This window comes from Asterias rubens, chromosome 9, assembly GCF_902459465.1.
Source record: "Asterias rubens chromosome 9, eAstRub1.3, whole genome shotgun sequence".
In the NCBI taxonomy this organism is placed as follows: domain Eukaryota; kingdom Metazoa; phylum Echinodermata; class Asteroidea; order Forcipulatida; family Asteriidae; genus Asterias; species Asterias rubens.
The window spans coordinates 1,444,513-1,463,516 of NC_047070.1; the positions used below are offsets into that span (position 1 = coordinate 1,444,513).

General features: G+C 37.4%; 2 protein-coding genes across 4 annotated transcripts; both read left to right on the forward strand.

The window, feature by feature from the left end:
* The first annotated feature begins 349 nt into the window (after window positions 1-349).
* LOC117294568 (serine/arginine-rich splicing factor 10-like) lies at window positions 350-7,048 on the forward strand. Of its 3 annotated transcripts, XM_033777031.1 has the most exons (7): window positions 350-545; window positions 2,714-2,873; window positions 3,095-3,757; window positions 4,929-5,035; window positions 5,338-5,524; window positions 6,385-6,453; window positions 6,993-7,048. In XM_033777031.1, the coding sequence occupies exons 3-7, from the start codon at window positions 3,630-3,632 to the stop codon at window positions 7,006-7,008; spliced, it is 507 nt and encodes a 168-aa protein (XP_033632922.1). In that variant the 5' UTR covers window positions 350-545; window positions 2,714-2,873; window positions 3,095-3,629; the 3' UTR covers window positions 7,009-7,048. The 3 variants fall into 3 exon arrangements, with proteins under 3 accessions (XP_033632922.1, XP_033632920.1, XP_033632919.1); XM_033777029.1 differs by having other exon boundaries at window positions 2,714-3,757; XM_033777028.1 differs by lacking the exons at window positions 2,714-2,873; window positions 3,095-3,757 and adding an exon at window positions 2,232-2,336 and having other exon boundaries at window positions 359-545; window positions 4,932-5,035.
* Window positions 7,049-10,201: 3,153 nt separating this feature from the next.
* On the forward strand, window positions 10,202-17,779 carry LOC117295140 (serine/arginine-rich splicing factor 10-like). Its single transcript, XM_033777704.1, has 6 exons — window positions 10,202-10,333; window positions 11,156-11,260; window positions 12,628-12,731; window positions 13,745-13,874; window positions 14,781-14,855; window positions 16,399-17,779. The coding sequence occupies exons 1-6, from the start codon at window positions 10,263-10,265 to the stop codon at window positions 16,442-16,444; spliced, it is 531 nt and encodes a 176-aa protein (XP_033633595.1). The 5' UTR covers window positions 10,202-10,262; the 3' UTR covers window positions 16,445-17,779.
* The last annotated feature ends 1,225 nt before the right edge of the window (window positions 17,780-19,004 follow it).

The window sequence follows — 19,004 nt, forward strand, 5'->3', positions numbered from 1 at the left end:
TTGGCTTGGTGTGTTGTTGTTTTCTGTTATTGCAATACTAGTAAACAGCCAGTGTTTGTGTCCCCCGCCTGTGCCGACACTTTATTGTTTATTTTTTTATTTATTTATTATTATTATTATTTTTTCTTGGGGGGGAGGGGGCACAGGAGCTAAGACAGCTTACCAAGCAAGGTATAGCTAGCTGCATGCCAGGAGGAGGCATTAGCCAAGGGGGCCAGCTTGGTTTGTAAAAAAGCCAACAGCTAATTCTAATTTCTGGTTTGTACAGCAATACCAGTGGGGGTGGGGCTTAGTAGAAGGGGGAATTAACAATGACGTACCGCGCGCGGTTATCACACACCATCACTGGTACCCAGCTATTTTGCTTTAAAATTGTCACAGAAATGTAAACCAGTGATGACGTCATGATATAGCGCGCATCGTACACACGCTATTTTTGGAGCAAAGTAAAAGAAAGACATTTTGAGCGTAAACACAATGTCAAGACGTGGAAGTAGACCTCCAAATACTTCGCTTTATGTGCGAAATATTCCAGACAATGCGAGGTAGGTATATAAATGTAAATTTATAGTACATAATGAACCTGTTTTTAAATTTAATAATGACAATGATTCAGGGAAAAGTGAATACAAAACTTCGAAATTGCTTATGTCGGAAATACACGGAACTCAGTCAATCGTGTTTAGTGCAATCGTGAAATGTCTCAGCAGCCTTAATATGGGTGTAACGATCATCCTGTAATAAAACACAGTGCACGACAGTCTGTAACAGAAATTATTTACACGTACTCTTTATTTTGAATTAGTGTTTTATTGGATCAAAGTTTCGTGTAACTGTAAAATGTTCCCAAAAAATGCTTGGACATCGAAATTACGTATTTTCGACTCGAAAACGTCTTCAAAAGTTTACACAAAAGAAATTGTAATTATTTTGGTAGAGATCTTTGAAAAGGGCGACCTCACCATGACAGTGAAAAATACATATTAATTATTAGGTATGTATCGTCAGAACGACGTCGAACCCGTCGATACACACAACGAGGATCGGGATTTATTCAATTTCCAACTGGGTGCCGAGTTTTAATTGTGGCAGATTGAGCCTTTTCAACCAGGTGCCGAGTTTGTAGTTGTGCATGTGCCGAGTTTGTGGGTGCCGAGTTTGCAAGGTGCCGAGGCTGTGGGTGCCGAGTTTGAGAGGTGCTGACTTTGCTAGTGCCGAGTTTGCAAGGTGCCGAAGTGTCTGGTATTCATATTATAAGAACTAGAGGGCGCACGAGTGATGCTTCGTGCACAAACGCCACAGGACTGCAAGATGACAAGCGCGCCATTCTGCACGTGCGTTGAATATGAAATACACATTTGAGAATGTTTTTATTGAACGCTCAGGCAATGCTGTTTGTTCAACTTACAAAGAAAATGGCCGCACAAACACACGCTGTGAGATGCCAGTTTTGTCAACTTAGAAAATGACTTGGGTACGAAGTGACTTGGGGACAACAATTTGGGTACGAAGTGACTTGGGTGGTACGAAGTGACTTGGGTACGAAGTGACTTGGGTACGAAGTGACTTGGGTACGAAGTGACTTGGGTACGAAGTGACTGACATACGAAGTGACTGACATCGAGTCAATCAATGGCATAGTTGCAATCAAGCTTGGTTGCAATAAAGTAACCCTCCTCCCGACGGCAGCCAGACCGGAGGGTTAATACGAGATACTCTCGAGCAGCAAATGACAATCTGGTCCAACACGTATAATTTCGACAGCTAGTCATTAGATATATGCCCCATTTTTACAAAAAATTCAAAAATCATGACACAATTTTTAAAAAATCTAAGGGCATTGTAATGGAAAAAACTTCACGGAAAGTGTGATTTTCAGGCTTAAAAATCCTGTTTGGACCAGTCCATTATGATGCGGGGAGATTTAGTGCTTACCAACAACAGAGGGCGGGCGTTTATGTGAAGACCTTCACTGTAGTGTGCATAGTTGGAGGTCTTTACATGACGCCCTCTCCTCAGATTCACACTCTCTTTTCATTTTCTTCATAATGCCTCGTATTCATATGTTTTCATTGTGGAGAAAATATTGATACTGTAGCAGTATTCCATTGCCACCGCCACATTTTGTTCAAAATATGTAATCTGTAAAAGTAAAATAATAATGGAATTTGACAGCTTATGCTTGAATTGTACATCCTAACAACCTTTGTATTTGATGTGTACTTCTACAGGCCAGATGACGTTCGCCAACTTTTTTCAAAGTATGGTCCCGTAACCGACGTATATGTTCCACTGGATCACTACACACGAGAGCCAAGGGGCTTTTGTTATGTACAATATCCTTACATGCATTTTCATTTTACACCACATCATGACCGGAGCGTCTAATTTAATTTTCAGTAGAAAGAATTTCTGGAGAATCCTATTACCTACAGAGAAGGGCAAATGAAATTAAATTGACATCTTAAACTAGAGAGGATATAGTATACCTTTGATGATTACCTAAAAAAGTAATTACCACAACAAATTAACTGTTTCCCTCAGAAGTTCTGAAAGGAAAACCTGTGAAATTGTAATTTTCTTGTTTTTGCAGCAATTCTTTCTCCCCAAAAAATTCTTGAGATGCTTGATGGTTATTAAGAACTGTTAATCTTATCTTGTTCTATTGTTAATATATTTTGTTGTTTCTTTTGTCTTGCTCACATACCTATAGAGCAACAAGCAAAGACAAGAACAAGGGTTCAAGTGGTCAAGTTACATGATAATCTACGCTTGCGCCAGTCTCCGTATGAATGTGTTGGCTTTATGACGCTACAGCACATTTCACAGGAATGACGTACAGCATCGCGTGATGAAATAATATGTGGAATGGGGTCAGTTGAAAGACCATTGACAAAAATTTGGGGCAAAAATTTACCTTTTTTTTTTTTTTTTATAGTTAGAAAATGTATTATTCAAAACAGGTTTTTGGGTTTAACTCAAAGATTTTGTTGAACTTAAAATCTTTGTTTATAAAAAACACAATTTAAGATTTGATAATCTGGTAAAGTCACAACTTTGTTCGTGCACTCCATTCCACATATTGTCGAAAAAGATCAAGATTCAAGCTCTGGGTATCAAGTCGAGATATCAAGCATCGGCTCAAGAAATCAAGAATCAAGCCAAGAAAGAATCTTTACAAGATACTTGCAAGATTGGAGCGGTTAAAGATTTTCTAGCCCCAAGAATCACATGCAAGCTCGGCATCGGATCAAGTAGCAAGCAAGTCGATTGATGTGTCGGAGGTTGTTACAAATTCACGAGATTGCCTATCGCTCAAGTCAAGAAAATCAAGCAAGACCAAAAAGAAATCTAAAGATGAGCTTTCGGGCATTGAGGATTCAAGATCAAGATCAAGACCATTAGGAGTTTACACGATTCTTGTTCCTGATTCAATTAGCAGTGGGCAAGAGCATCCAAGGTATCCGAGATGGTGAAATTTGGGGTTTAAATGTTCTCTTTGGAAGAGTTGTTGCAAGAAAGTAGAGACTGAAATTTAATGAAATCCAAGAGTTGTTGGACACTCAAGACGACATGGTCATGATATCTCGCTTCCTACCAAGTCGGGCAAATTTATACAAGTTGAGTTGATGTTGGCTTTCAAGAATAGTTCAAGACGGGACCGTTCAAGACAAAGTCAAGACAAAAAAGAAATTGTTACGACCAAGCTCAAATTCATTCAAGAAATCAGTCAAGTCAAGTCAAGCTCAAGATTGAGGTAATTGTAGTATCCTGGCGCTTTCTTTCCTCTTGTCTTTTTTGTTCCTTTTTCGGTTTTTGTTTGGAAAGCTAATACAATAATGAATAGGGTAGCCCAGTAATGTATACCATCAGCTTATCTTTACAAACTGCTATCACAATTTTACAATGACTTCAACATATCGTAGTCTTAAGTTGTTTAACATAAACAATCAGAAAATTTCATTTGAATGTCTTCTGTCGGGTTAAAGTTTCAAAAAGTCAATTAAAGGGAAGGTGTAATCACTCTAAAAATTAATAGCAATAAAAACTTGTGGTTACTTTGCCTACAGCAGCTTTCAATAGTAAAAAGCATTTTGAAGAAAAAAATCACCTCAAAGTAATGTGGTTATGTAAGAAGATAATATTTTCTGAGAAGCTTCCAAAACCAAATACTTAAAACCCATTGATTGGTGAATTTGAGATTTCCAAAAGTAATAGTTGTGGTTAGAGGGTTTAAGTATTTACTAACAGTTTAACCAGAATTTAATCAGCATGGTTATATTGGCCAAGTTAATCTTTACCACTGAGGTTGATTGGTCTGTTCTCTTCAATTATTCTTTCTCTTATTGTTGTTTTGAAATATTTAAGTTGCTCGCTCTGTTTTACTGTTTGTCTGACCTTCTTTAGTATGTTTTTACTGTCGTCATTTGTCGTCTTGTACCCTTTTATGATGCCTGTCTGCTTGTCAAGTCAAATTGCCTGGAACTAAGCTAATCTTGTTAACGCTTTTCTACTTCACATTGGCTGTTGTAGTTTGATTTATCTGACCTTTGACCAAAATTTTACAAAATTTCAAGTATTGCAAATGCATGTGCACTTAATTGAAGGTTGCTTTCCTGACTTTTTATTAAATTGAGACATTTCATTTTGCATTATCTTTGTTCAATCGAAAAGAAAAGTCTACTCAAACAAATTAGTTTACTATGGAACAAGGTTTGGTGGTTGTCAACAAAATCTGTTAAGCAAACTTGGATGATAGTTTTTGTTCTTGCTTAATGCTCTGCAAGATGTATGCATGAATATGTCTCACTACCAGTCTTTGCTAAAAGCAGTTCTGTCTATTCTAAGCTGCAAAGATTTGTGTCTGGTAGTGGCCATGGTTTGTCTGTGTGTGTATATCTTGCTTTATTTCCCTTAACACAAAGTAGCACATTTGAATATGTACGTGATGCAGAGGATGCTATGTATGCCTTGGATCGTTATCGATTCCTCAACCGAGAGCTGGACATCCAGTTTGCAGAGGGAGACCGAAAAAGTAAGCTTCCTTTCAAATTTTGTTTTCTACTCTTGTGAATATTGTTAAATAATAAAAGAGAAGAGTTGCGTCTAAGAGTTTGTCTTAATTTATAAAATGGAAAAATTGTGGACTGTAACAATTAAAATAAGCAATGGTCTGATGTTTCGACCCTACACTGCATGATCAAAACATCAGGCCATTAATTTTTTTTGCATTTATACCATATGTCCACAGTCCTTTGCAATGGCTAATTCTATTTTCTCAACCTTAAAAATGGTAACTGAACTAAAACAACAATTTGTTTTTCCATTTTTTTCTAGCACCAAACCAAATGAGGGGAAGGGATATGAGGCGTGGTGGTCGCCGTCGCTCCCGTAGCCGTAGTCCTTACGATCGACGTTCACGCAGTCGTAGTCCGTATAATAGACGGCGATCAAGAAGTCGAAGTCCGTACCGTAGCCGACGATCCTTCAGTAGGAGTCACTCTCGTAGTCGCACACCGGAAAAGTAAGTTAACTAAAACAAGTGAAAATACTGTTTGATTCAGCCTTAACTTACAGACTAGGCAGTTTGGACAGCGTGTGGCCTAAAATCCGGTTCATACTTCCTGCGAACGCGATCCAAATATCAATGTCGCATGGCTGTTTTCGCAGCCAATGTTTTGAAGGAGTTGCTGCAACTAATTATTGGTTGCGAATTTGTGACGACAAAATTTGTATCGCATTCACAGGAAGTGTGAACCGGGCCTTTTTCCTCCAAAATCCTCTCCTTTGTCACTCCACACCAACATGATTGTATCTATAATCTGGATAAGGTTGGTTTCCCCGACCCTCTTGATAAACATTATTTAGGTATACTGGCCCAAGTCCTCCTGAATTCTACCCTTTGGAAATTTGGCAGGACAGAAGGATTTGCGACTGCTAAGCCCGTTTCATACTCCCTACAAATGCTAAGCAAACTTTGACGTCACATGGCTGTTTTCAAAGAAGTTGAACACAGCTCAACTGTTGCGTCAAAATTTGTGTCGCATTCGCAGAGAGTGTGAACCAGGCTTTGGCTAAATATTGTGCACTATTACGCAAACTAGGATTGATGGTTTTCACCAAACTAGGATTGATGGTTTTCACCAGGGTCCAATTTAATAAAGCCTGTAAGCACAAGAACTTACTAAGCACAGGAAAATCCAGCCAATATTCCAGTGAGTTTCGGTTGTGGTTTTCACTGAAATTTAACCACCGAATTTGATGAAATTTTTATAATAATTAAAAAATTTACCAAGTTGTATGGAATGGAATTAGTTTGCACTTCTAAAAAACAATGAATTACTTCAAGTTAAATGCTGTCTTTGATTTTAAAAATTTCTCTAGGAGGAGGAAGAGACGCTCTTACAGCAGGTCCCATTCTCGATCCCGTTCTCGTTCGCGATCACGATCCAGGTTAGTCAGAATAAAAGTCTTTGCTTCAAAGAACAGTCATGATATTCTTTCTACTTTAGTCTGATTTCCGGTTTGGTTTACCCTTGGGAAAAATCTGAAGAAAAAAACCCTGATTAAAAAGTCTGTAAAGTCTATTAAACTCTGCACCAGTTGAACAAGTTGGTCAGCCTTTGACCTCAACTAATGACAAGCCATAAGGACCAGTTAGCTTGTCATTTCACTTGTCTGTCAGCTTTTTCACTGGTCCATATTTTCTGTACGGGGCCTATGGTATTATATTACCATAGAGGTTGACAAACTCAACAAGAACGTCTCGCACCAAGACTTGACCAACATTGTCCAATGGTCGATTGCAACTTTTGAGAATTTGTTGTCTTATTTTAAGTAGGATTTGAAACTTTGCATGGAGGAAATAAGATATAGAAGAGTTTGCGGTAACACCATGTAATAACAATCTCTAAATGAGTTGGGGTGGTTCTGAAAAGAACCGTTGTCTTATTTAGCAATTTTAACTCGCCCTTGACTTTTTTATGTTTCAGAAGCAGAACCCGCTGAGCTATCCATGGATTTTCCTGAGAGTGAATGCATTTCTCAACAAAAACCACGTTTGTAAAAATGTAACCAAGATGCTGTTGTTTGCTTAATTATTGAGGCGGATTTGTGTTCACCCTTGTTTTTTGTTGTTGTATTTTTAAGTTAAAAACCTTGCATTGAAGATTCATATTGAACAGAAAATTGCAGCTATGTTTAATTTTTGTTAATCCTTTAAGATTTTTAAATAAGACAAAATTATCTTCCTGCAACTTTTCAGCCGGTCAGCTGTGTTCCTTATTTTCTTTTCAAGACAGTGCCATAAAAAACACTTAACAATCGTAAAGTGTGATCGGCCATTTCCTCTTTTTTTTTGCGATAAGAAAGTTGAATGTCTGGAGTAAGTATCTGGTGAAATACATGTCCAAACCCAGTTCATACTTCCTGCGAATGCGATACGAATCATGTTGCCGCCACAAACGTGCAAAGAATTATTTGCAGGGGTTGAACTCTGCTCAACTCACTTGCGATTATTGCTGCGAAAGGAGAGCTGTGACGGCAAATTTGCTTCGCATTCGCGTGAAATATTAACCGGGCTTTAGAGTATAAAATGCAAAGACATCGACTTTGAGCTTGATGGCCACAACATGTTTTTATATTTGCAAATCAGAACAGAAATAAGTTAGGTGATGCTAGGTAGATCCCAATTTGCTATTTTATTGTCTAAACATTTATAATGTTGATGTTTTTTTATACTGTAGTGTGCATATCATTGTTTCTGTTTTGTGCGGTTAGAGTTTTTGTTTTCACATGTTCAGTTTGTCAGTGATAAAGTACTTTGAGGTTTGTTGATGCCTAATAATTCCTGGGCCCGATTTCACAATGAGCTAAGAATGATCTTCACTGCAAAATAGTCGTACATGTGTGTAGTTGCTAGGTGAAGTGTGATTTCACAATACAAATCACTATGGTATTACTTGTCATGCGATTAATTGTATTGCTTTGTGAAATCGGCCCCTGGTGAATTGGTTGGAGTGAAGGGTTTGAATCAGGGTATTTTTGCTATGGAAGAGTCAAGCTTTGAAAGTGTTCCCTAGAAATAATACTCTACAGATTAGAACCATAATGTAGGTACAATATCTATGTTTGGTTCCCTTGTTTAACAATACATGTAATCGGAAAACTGAATTAGCCCTACACCAAAACACCAGCCTATTTTTGTCACATTTTTGTATTTATTCTAATTCAAACCTTGATGCATTTGTGATACATTATTGTGTTCATTAAAGCAATATTTGGGGCGATTTCTCCAGCTTAGGCTCCGTCTCCAGCTTAGGCTCTGCATACTGCGTACGCAGTGGAATGCTGTACGAACCCAGTCTATACATTTGCAGGGTGTATCAGGCATGCAACTTTTCCTCAGATCAGCTGATTTCCTCATTTTTATTCTCAGTTTTACTGAAGAATACTAAGCAAAATCATTGAAATTTTGTGAGTTCCTTCTGTTTGGTGAAGTAACAGTTGCATGCCTGGTGTATTTTGCCCGCGATGTTGGTTCGAACAGCCAGAGCCCAAGCCGTGGTTTGAGGAATGAACAGAAGATATATATGATAGGACTAATATATGAGTATGGTACCAAAACAATAAACTCATACCATATTGGTTTTGGATAACCTTGGAGCAAGGTGCCTTACATACAATCACTACACTGCTATAAAGAAGAAGCATGGGCTGGTAGTGTGGAATTCCCATTTATTTGTGGTGCGACTATTGGAGTAGTAAATTTTACTAGGCGTCTAATAAAGATGTTCTGCTTATGAAGAGCAATCTTAAGTTCCCAATATCATTTTCTACACCGTTTCTTTGTTTTGCTGCTCTCTAATATAAGGTTCATGTTATACATTATTACCTATCAGGTAATTGGGCTAGTCATTGCAACCTTTTTGTAACAGGAGTCAACTGTAATTAACATAAGAAACCACAATGGATTTTGTACATTAAAGGCAGTGGACACAATTGGTAATTGTCAAAGACTAGCCTTCACAGTTGGTGTATCTCAACATTATGCATAAAATAACAAACCTGTGAAAGTTTTAGCTCAATCGGTCATCGGACTTGCGAGATAATAATGAAAGAAAAAACACCCTTGTCACACGAAGTTGTGTGCTTTTAGATGGTTGATTTCGAGACCTCAAGTTCTAAATCTGAGGTCTCGAAATAAAATTTGTGGAAAATTACTTCATTCTCGAAAACTATGGCACTTCAGAGGGAGCCGTTTCTCACAATGTTATTTACATGTACCATCAACCTCTCCCCATTACTCGTCACCAAGAAAGGTTTTATGCTAATAATTATTTTGAGTAATTACCAATAGTGTCCACTGCCTTTAAACTCTACATTGGCTTTAAGAAAACTTAAAGAGTTGTTTAAAAAAAAAATCATTTAAGTTTTCATAGCTGGATACATGGTTGTGATAAGGGAAAAGACACAACTTTTTTGAGAGATGTCGCTTGGGTTCTGTAAAGAGAAAGTTACATTAAAATGTTGAGCTTGGTACTCATTGAACATGCACTAAATAAACATTGTTGTGTGAATGAATATTATTGTTGTTGTGTGAATGTACATTATTTTGTGATTAAATCATTTCTCATCCCAATGGTAATTCTTTTGGGCAATGTTTAGGGTTTAGGTTGTTTGGGGGCCGGGGGTGGGGGGGGGTTAGATAATAAAAACTCCAGGGCACAAACTTCAATGCGCTATTCTATTAATTCAAATGAAAACTGGGGAATACAATTACATGTATATAGTTCTATTTAGTTTATAAATCATTATGCTTTTCATACCAGAAAAAGGCTAACAATGTTCATGTATATATTATTTTTTGACTGGCATCCTTGCTAGTATAGCAGAACATGTGTTTGGTTCTGCCTGGTGGAGTCTCAACACAGCGGAGACCATAAATCATTTTTGTTTGAGAGGAAGAAACACTCACTTTTTTGACAATATTTAACTCTTTTTCAGCGAATGGAAGAGTCAAAGAAGGGTGGGGGTGACTTTGAATATGTCTTATCTTACTAATAACATAAGAAATAAACACGTTCTTTGGGGGAGAGGATAATATAAAATAATTGTTTATAATTGGTTTATACATTTTTAGCTGTATCCTCGTCGGGCGTGTTTATTTGTTTGCGCCCTCAAGCGGCAGATTACAGTTAGAGTAGAGCGCGCTTCAACTTTTCGAGAGAGCCCTGTGTTTGTAACTAAAGTTGTGCATCAAAATGTCTCGAAGGCGACTCAGTAGAGCTCCGAATTCTTCACTTTTCGTACGGAATGTTCACCCAGATACCAGGTACGTCACTAAGGGGCATTAAAGATGCAAAGTGCATTTAATTTGGTTTTAATTACATTTTTTTGTGGCCGAAGTCAGATATATGTCGGAAATGGACGGAATAAGTGTTGTCCATGACCATGTCATGTCGTCACTTGTCAGTGTTTTTGAATTCGGTATAAAAAAAATTGGCCTATGGAAATTTGGAAACATTATTTACTGCATGTGCCTGGGTGAATAAGGTCAGGTCAGGTGCTTGCACAGTTTCTTTTTTGTTAAGTCGGCCAATATTTTATAATTATACAATGTGTAAAAAACAATAAAAACAATCCCTTGTTTGTTCGTCTGCTTGTGACATTTTTGTTGTGTTGTTTCCTTTTTTTTCTGTTCGGTGTTCTGTCTTTTGACTCGTTTTTCGTTTTTCTTGCTTGTTGTTTATGTCTCAAAACTGTCGCGTAACTTCGTCAGATTAGATAAGATAGGCCGTTCAAGAACCACCAGAGCTTTTTTATTGTCCTATTTTTATTCCTAATCTTATTTATGTCAAAAAAGCCAACCTGAGTTGAGAGGAGAATTTCAAGCCTGCAGAACGTCGTCGAAGCACAATGGAGGGCGTTGTCTGCAAACAAACCCGATCTGTCAAAAATGGGAAGAAAAACTAAACGTGAAGTTGGCATTGCATGTAGCTTCACAAAGTGCATGTTCAATGGCTGAGCTGAGCATCACAGGTTATCGCGCGACATAATCTTTATATATTTATAATGACATGGCAGATCAAGCTGGGTAGCCTGACTTCTCAGGACACTTCGCCTTTAATTTGTCATTATTTTGTTTTCTTCGTAGGGAAGATGATCTGCGTAAGATCTTTGGAAAATATGGAGAAATCTCTGATGTGTACATTCCTCTGGACTACTACACTAAAGAGCCTCGAGGATTCTCCTACATTCAATATCCTTTAAAGGCCTGGTTGAACAAAAATGTCAAGTCGTGAACTTGCTGAATTTAATTTAAAATGTTTTCAATCTATAAGGAAGTCGAGTCATATGACTATAAACAGAGTTTAATTGTGTAAATACCCTTATCACGCGCTTTTCTGAAAGATTCGCGAAAGGCTCTGTTATGTAATCTAATCACTCATGTTACGTCATAGTTGGGAGCTCCAATTTGTTTAGCCACTTTGGTGCAGCGTGGAGGTACACTCCTAAGCATGACACCAAAGCATTGTCATTTTGACACGCGCTGTCACCAGCAGAAGTGTTTCAAGTTTTTCCAAACCTTGAGGTATGGGCCTGATTTTTTAATTGATAATTACCAAAAATTCCGAAGTGTACACATTTCAAAATTACATTTAAATGGTTAAAGTAGCATTTCCATTAAAAACATTCCGCTCAAGTAGCTTTAAAAATATTTAAAGGAACATTACAGAATTATCGAGAAAAAACTTGTCTAACGTCACAGATTTACATATAACTTACATGGTCTAATGATAACGATAGTAGAAAACATCCCTTGAAATATTTCTGTCTGAAATTTCATATTTGATGAGGAATAAATAAGACTAATTTCCGTTTGAAGTTTATCGCTCAGTGAGCGTTTTATTCACTTTTCTTTTAAAACGATATCATGCCAAATGTTCAATCAGTTATCACTATTTTCTCCTGACCCAGATGGCCGATCGATCTCAAACTTCTACAGGTGTGTTGGTGCTGATACTGCCAGCAATTGTTTTGTTAGCAAAAACCAATTTGTTAATGTTCCATCTAAATGACGATGTCTCTTTCAAAGAAGTTGGGGTTTGATATCTTTTTGTAGATGCATTTTTTTACCTTGACATGACTCCCTATACACATCTTCATTCACAATGTGAATGAAGATGTATGTAATATTATTTACCTGTTGAAGTTTCAGCCTCATTAGTTGTCAAGTTTTTGGAAATCATAGAGCAAAGTTTTTAGGAGAGTCGCATAAATCTGTTGTACATGCTAAAATAATTGTTCTCTAACTGAGACCCGAAATTATTTTTGTGACATTGTTTTACTCATTCTCAAAAACTACACATTTCAGCAAGTAATATTTTAAGGGAAGCTTTCTATAATCATCGTTATTGTCAAATTTTGTAAGTTTAATCTTGTAAGTAATTTTGTTGACATTGTGTTTTGTGTCTAACAAAAAATACCCAAACCCTTTCTTCTTTTTTAGAAGTTCTATTCTTAAGTGCACAGACTGTATTGTATGCAACACAGTTTCTTGGTTGTTTGTCCATGGGAGTGTTTGTCTTTCTGTACCTCATTTGCTTTCTTAACTCTCGGTATCACATATGAAGATGAACGAGACGCAGAAGATGCTCTGTATTATTCAGACGGAGTGAGACTGCTTGGACGAGAACTTGAGGTCAAATACTCCGAGGGAGACAGAAAAAGTAAGTTGGAACATCTACTGTGGGATGAGCTCAGCAGGGCCCAATTTCATGGAGCTGCTTATTGCAGAAAAAACTGCTTAAAATTTCCCTGCTTAGCAATAGGCTTGGGTGTCTAGTGAAACTTACTACTGACTCGACTTGTGTGCTTAAGCTGCTGGATGAAATTGAAACAAGGGGTAGAACTGATTTCATTGATTTTCTTAGGGTTCCAATGCAATAATTGTATAGTGCAAAGAACCTTGACCTTATTTCCCTGGTCTTTGCCATTAAAGCTTTTGACAGTTCTGTATAAATGAAAGATATACTTCACCCACCATTGGAAGAATGAAAACTCCATATGGATTAATCCCAAAATCTACTCCGTTGTAGTAGAATATAAAGCAAGAAAACTAGATACACACATGGTGTTACCGCAAACCAAATATATATTGATACCTCAATAATATTATAATAATGAACGTTTTTTATATATAATAATAATAATAATAATAATAATAAGACTTGTAATGCGCACATATCCACCCTGCTGGGTGTTCAAGGCGCAGTAAAACCAAAAACAAAACAAAAACAAAACACAACACAAAGAAAAACAGACACAACAAAATCAGTCATTGAAAACCTGTGACATAAGATAAGTTTTGAGAAGAGACTTGAATTTTGCGGTACAAACACAAGATCGAAGGTTAAGTGGTAGAGAGTTCCAGATGCGTGGCGCGGCTGAAGAAAAAGACCTGTCACCCCATGAGTGTCGAGACTTGGGTTCAATGAGGAGAAGCATGGAACTTGATCGAAGATTCCTTGATGGAGTGTAAACTTGAAGCAGTTCAGAAATATAGTGGGGAGCCTTGCCATTTAGAGCTTTGTGGACAATGAGCATCAGCTTGAAGATGATTCGTTGAGAGATAGGGAGCCAGTGTAGTTGTTTCAGAATATAGCCGGAATTACTATGAAGTCCTCATCATGCAATGCCTCAAATCCCAGATTAATGCATCTTATTAATTTTGTTTGTACAGCTCCAGACCAACTTAGGAGGCAGGCATACAGAGGGCGTGATAGAGGTCGGCGCCGTTCAAGAAGTAGGAGTCCTTACCGACGTCATTCAGCTAGGAGCAGGAGTAGATCTAGAAGTTGCTCACCACAAATGTAAGCCGTCATGATTATTCATCAATTTTAAACTAAGCGAAATTTGATTTATACTTTGGTTCATGCATCCCATGATCAGGGCTCAATTTCATAGAGCTGCTAAGCAGTAGCACAAAAATTTCCCTAGCATGTTATTTTTGCCTTGATAAAAACAGGATTACCAACCAAATTTCCATTTGTTGCATATTGCTTGTTACTGGTATTCAGTTGTTGTTTGCTCATCCTGAAAATCACGCAGACATTTGTTTGGTAATCCTGTTTTAATCAAGGCAAAAATTTCATTCTAAGCAAATTTTTGTGCTTAGCAGCTCTATGAAATTGGGCCCTGGTGCTGGTCTTTGGGGTGCCATGATGGATGCATCTGCTCTCATGAATCACCTTAGCTCTCCGTCCTGCCATCGGACCTTAGGGCGACACTAACTCCAGTCCTAAGCTACGACGATTTCAGTTCCGTAACCATACAAGTTATGTCACATTAAACCCATCTTAAGTTTGGTGAAAGTTTAATCCTAATCTAAGACGGATGCCCAGATATGATGATGTAACACAGTGTTTTTGCACGCCATATGACTTGGTTGCAAAATCAACCTTTTGACCTTGTTGCTCAAGCACAATGATTTGTTCTTTTGAAATCATAGTTAAAAACCCATTTGTGTACTTCACCCAGTTAATTATTTATAATCTGCTTGTGTATTTCTTTTTCTCTGCATTTTGCGCAATTCATACAGACAGTTGCTTTAAACGTAGTTGTCAAGACAAACATGATCAAACACATTGTTTGAATTATCTTTTCTGTTTCACGCTATAAACGTCTGTTATTATTAAGATCATTCCTTTTGTCTGAGACGATAATTTGAATTTGGATTAATAATGTATTAAGTAATATCCAATTCGTTTTATTTATAGCCATAACAGACGACATCACTCCAGGAGTCGTCCAACACGAAGCAAAAGCCGTTCACGTAGTAGTTCTCCAGATAGGTAGGTTGCACTTTTTGTTTTGGAAAACATTTTCACAAACCCATACTATCCCCTGGAACCTTTCAAACGTTGATGGAACTTGCTTACTAAAAGGTTACCATTAGCTGAGAGTTGTACACTGCGCATATCGCATGTGTTTCTCTGTCATTTGTCATCAAAGATGGCAGTCAATGACGTCATGTGCAATCTGCCGATTACAAAGTTGAGCTTTTTTCTAATATGCATTGTTTTTCGGATAACAAATTTATATTTGTATACTGCATTCTTTCATGGCAATATTTTGTATAAATTGTATGTGTGTTTGTATGTATGCATGTTTATGTGTATGTTTTTTCCCCTTGGGGGATATCTAAACGTTTCTTGGATTGTTTATTTGCCAAGTTCAATATCCCCAGCATCAGGATTGGACACTGTCACATCTATCCTTCCAATAAATGTCACAACCTTGGTATCACCTTTGACTCCCACATGTCCCACGTCAATCAGATAGAAGCAGTGTCAAAATCAGTCAGATTTCATCTCCGTAACCTTGGCTTCATCCGAAAATATCTCAATCGCACCGCTACGGAACAAATAGTCCATGCATTTATTACATCTCGCTTAGATTTCTGCAATTCCCTACTGTATAACCTCCCGCAACACCAAATTAACAAACTTCAACGCCTACAAAATGCAACTGCTCGCCTCATCACCTTAACCAGACGCTCCACCCATATCACCCCCATCTTAAAGTCCCTCCACTGGCTTCCCATCATCAATCGCATCGCCTTCAAGATCCTCATTCTCGTTTTCCAGTCACTTCAAGGAAATTCACCGGACTACATGACAGACATCATCAGTCGACATCTACCGTCACGTAGCCTTCGTTCAAGCAGCGCCCTGCAACTGACTGTCCCCCGCACCAGTCACTCTTGCTGCTCCCAAACACATGCTGCTCCCAAACTCTGGAACAATCTACCCCTTAAAATTCGTCAGTCTTCTTCTTTGACTGTATTTAAATCCTGCTTAAAAACCCACCTGTTTTCCTCACGTTTTTGTGATTAATTTGTTGTTCTTTTCTTTTTGTTAGCGCGCCATGAGCGTCAGTCATGGCGGATGCCTTATAAATTTTCATTATTATTATTATTATTATTATTATTATTTTGTGGGTTTTAAGGAAACATTTGGCTTTCTTAGATTGTTTATATATTTTAATAATGTAGCCAGTGGCATTAGACTTTTAAAGGTTTCTGAGTCAAAGATATTTAGTTGAATTGTTTAATTCCAGGCTTGTGCCATTGCTCATTGTCCACACTGTTTTGTTATGTTATTCCTGTATTTTGTTTTGTTCTTTTTGTTAGGTTGGTCCAGATTTTGCTTGTCTCTTGTAGGATGTAAACATTTTGTGAACGTGTCATTCTAGCTTCATTTGCCGACAATGTGTTGTGTTTTTAACCAAATTAAAAAAATAAAGAAACAAATAAATAAATAAATAATTAACTAAATTATAATAATAATAATATCATATTTTTATGCTCCACTTTTGGTTTTCTTTCCATCTCAGCCGTCGTCGATCCCGCAGTAGGTCTAGGAGTCAAACACGGCGCTGAACACGTCAAGTCATTCAGAGGAAAAACATAAGTTAATACCGGCGACACGAGGAACCCCCGATTAACTTAAGACAATTTTCACATCTTTCTTAAACGAGAACAAAAAAAGGGAATCGGATTCCAAGTAGAAACCAAGATGCTATTTTGTAGGGAATTAGTTTTTAGTCTTGGATTGACGAACTCTTGTGCTCCGGCTAGTCGTATTGACTCTTCAAGATTACAAGACTGAGTGAGGATTTTTTAAGCCTTAATGAGATGCGACGCTTGGCCTTTGAGGATCTCGTCACTTCATTCGGAAGGCAGGAACTTGACTTTGTCTTCATTTATCTTGACACTCAAGTTGGTTATGTTTTAGTTAACCAGCGTCTTTAATCATGCATACAGAAGTTGCTTCAAAATGAAGCACTGTGAAGGAGAGCTGATGATCTTAAGGACGTCTTGTACCAGTAGCTTCCACTGCCATTGGACTTTGACTTTGTCTTCAATTATCTTGACACTTAAAAGTGGAAGTCACTTTTGCCTACTTAACGTTTTTCAAACACCACTGCCTGCAAGGATTGGCTATGTTTATGTTTAAGCAGCAACTTAACTCGTGTTAGGCATGCATACACAAGTTACTTCAAGCAGTGTAAAGGAGAGGTGAAGATCTTAAGGACGTCTTGTTCCAGTAGCTTCCATTCCCAAGGGATGTTTTAGGAATTTGATGTGTATTGGGAATCTATGGATGTTTTGAAGGAATTTCTACCAGTATGCAAAGATGTGACAACTGAAACTGTGTCCCGTAGAATTCTTCTGTCGCTCTTGGATGTCTCTCACATCATGCAGATTCAACCAAACTGCAGAACTCTGTTTATCGTCTGTTACGTTCAGGAATGATAACATTTTGTTGCAGTGACTAGATTAATCATAAAGCTTTCACTTTTATAAAGTGCAAAAAATAATTAATGGCCCAAGCGGAGTCTTTTTGCAGGCGAAATGAAGGCCAAAGTTTTATATTGTGTTAGTTTGATTAAATTTTTGTGTTTATTGACCGTCGTCATAGGAAATGTTGGCTTCCAGAATTGTTAATCCACATGTTCTTATTTTTTATTTTATAGTGTTTAAATATTGCATTTGTATTTTGTTTGCAGTCATGACATGTAGATAAATTATTTGTAATTTAAAGTGTTTAATGTTTTCAGATTGTAGAATGTTGGCTTTTTTGTTAGGGATTCCTTGGTAGTTTTTTTTGCAAAAAAACTAAAATCTTTCAGAATTAACAAACTTTACTCACAACATGTTGGACAATAAATAACTAAGTTGGATTGATACAAAAATAAATACAAACATCGAAAACATGTTTTTTCCCTTCTTTAATTGCATATTTATTTAATATTATTGTGTAAGCACAATACACAAATGGAACTTGGATATACAATTCAAAAGCTATTTTTTTAAATTCAGAAGTATGAGTGCATGCGCGGAATGTACCAAGCCTTCTGGAAATAAAAACCCATAACACATCATTTAGACTAGAGCAGATGTAGCAGACATAGTTTTAGAGGGTGATTCATAAATACCTCACAGTTTCGCTATTCCTATTGGTGGAGAGTGCGTCACGTGGGTGTGTATAAACCTTTGTTTATGACCAGTAAAAAGTGCTGAAACATGGGCGTGACATGCGAGCTTGCACCTGTGCTTATAAGACAGTTTCTTCATTCCTATTGGTCGAGAGCAACACCAGTAACCACCATGGCGCACTGATATTGAAGCAATGCGGTAAACAACTATAAAATCTGCCATATTTACCTGACTTAAGTATCGATAACAGATTTCTCACACAAACATATACATATGGTTCAACCATGATTTCTTTCTCTACTTGATTGTGCGACAGGTCAAAATGAGACAAGAATTAAAAAAAAAATTGATCCCTCTCATGCAAAAAAAAAAAAAATAGTACTATTAACATTACATGGTACTCTGTGGTAACATGACAAACATGGCGGAAGTGTGATACAGGCTTAAAGGGAAGGTACACTATTGGTAATTATCAAAGACCAGTTTTTAAAAATATTTTTTTAAATTTTTTTTATATGCAAGTCGCCTGACACACAAGGCCTTAAGGCCACTTCAAGGTGTGGGCTACAATTATTTTTTTCCAGAGGCCATTGCCACCTACTCCTAGGGCTGAAACAGGGTTACCCCTTTCACAGTCCATACGAATGTAGGCTTGGGTATCTTCAATTCGAAGCCTAGCTGGTAGAGCAGAAAGCACTACCTCCCCAACTGGTGTATCTCAACATATATGCATAAAATAACAAAAAATTTGAGCACAAAAGGTCATCGGAGTTGTGAGAAAATGATGAAAGAAAAACACCCTTGTTAGGCGAATTTGTGTGCTTTCAGATGGGAATAAAAGACTTCTAGCTAGAAGTCTTTTAATATTTTAGTGAGAAATTACCTCTTTTTCAAAAACTATGTTACTTCAGAGGGAGTCGTTTCCCACAATGTTTTATACTATCAACAGCTCTCCAATGCTAGTTACCAATTCAGTTTTTAAGTTAATATTTGTTTTGAG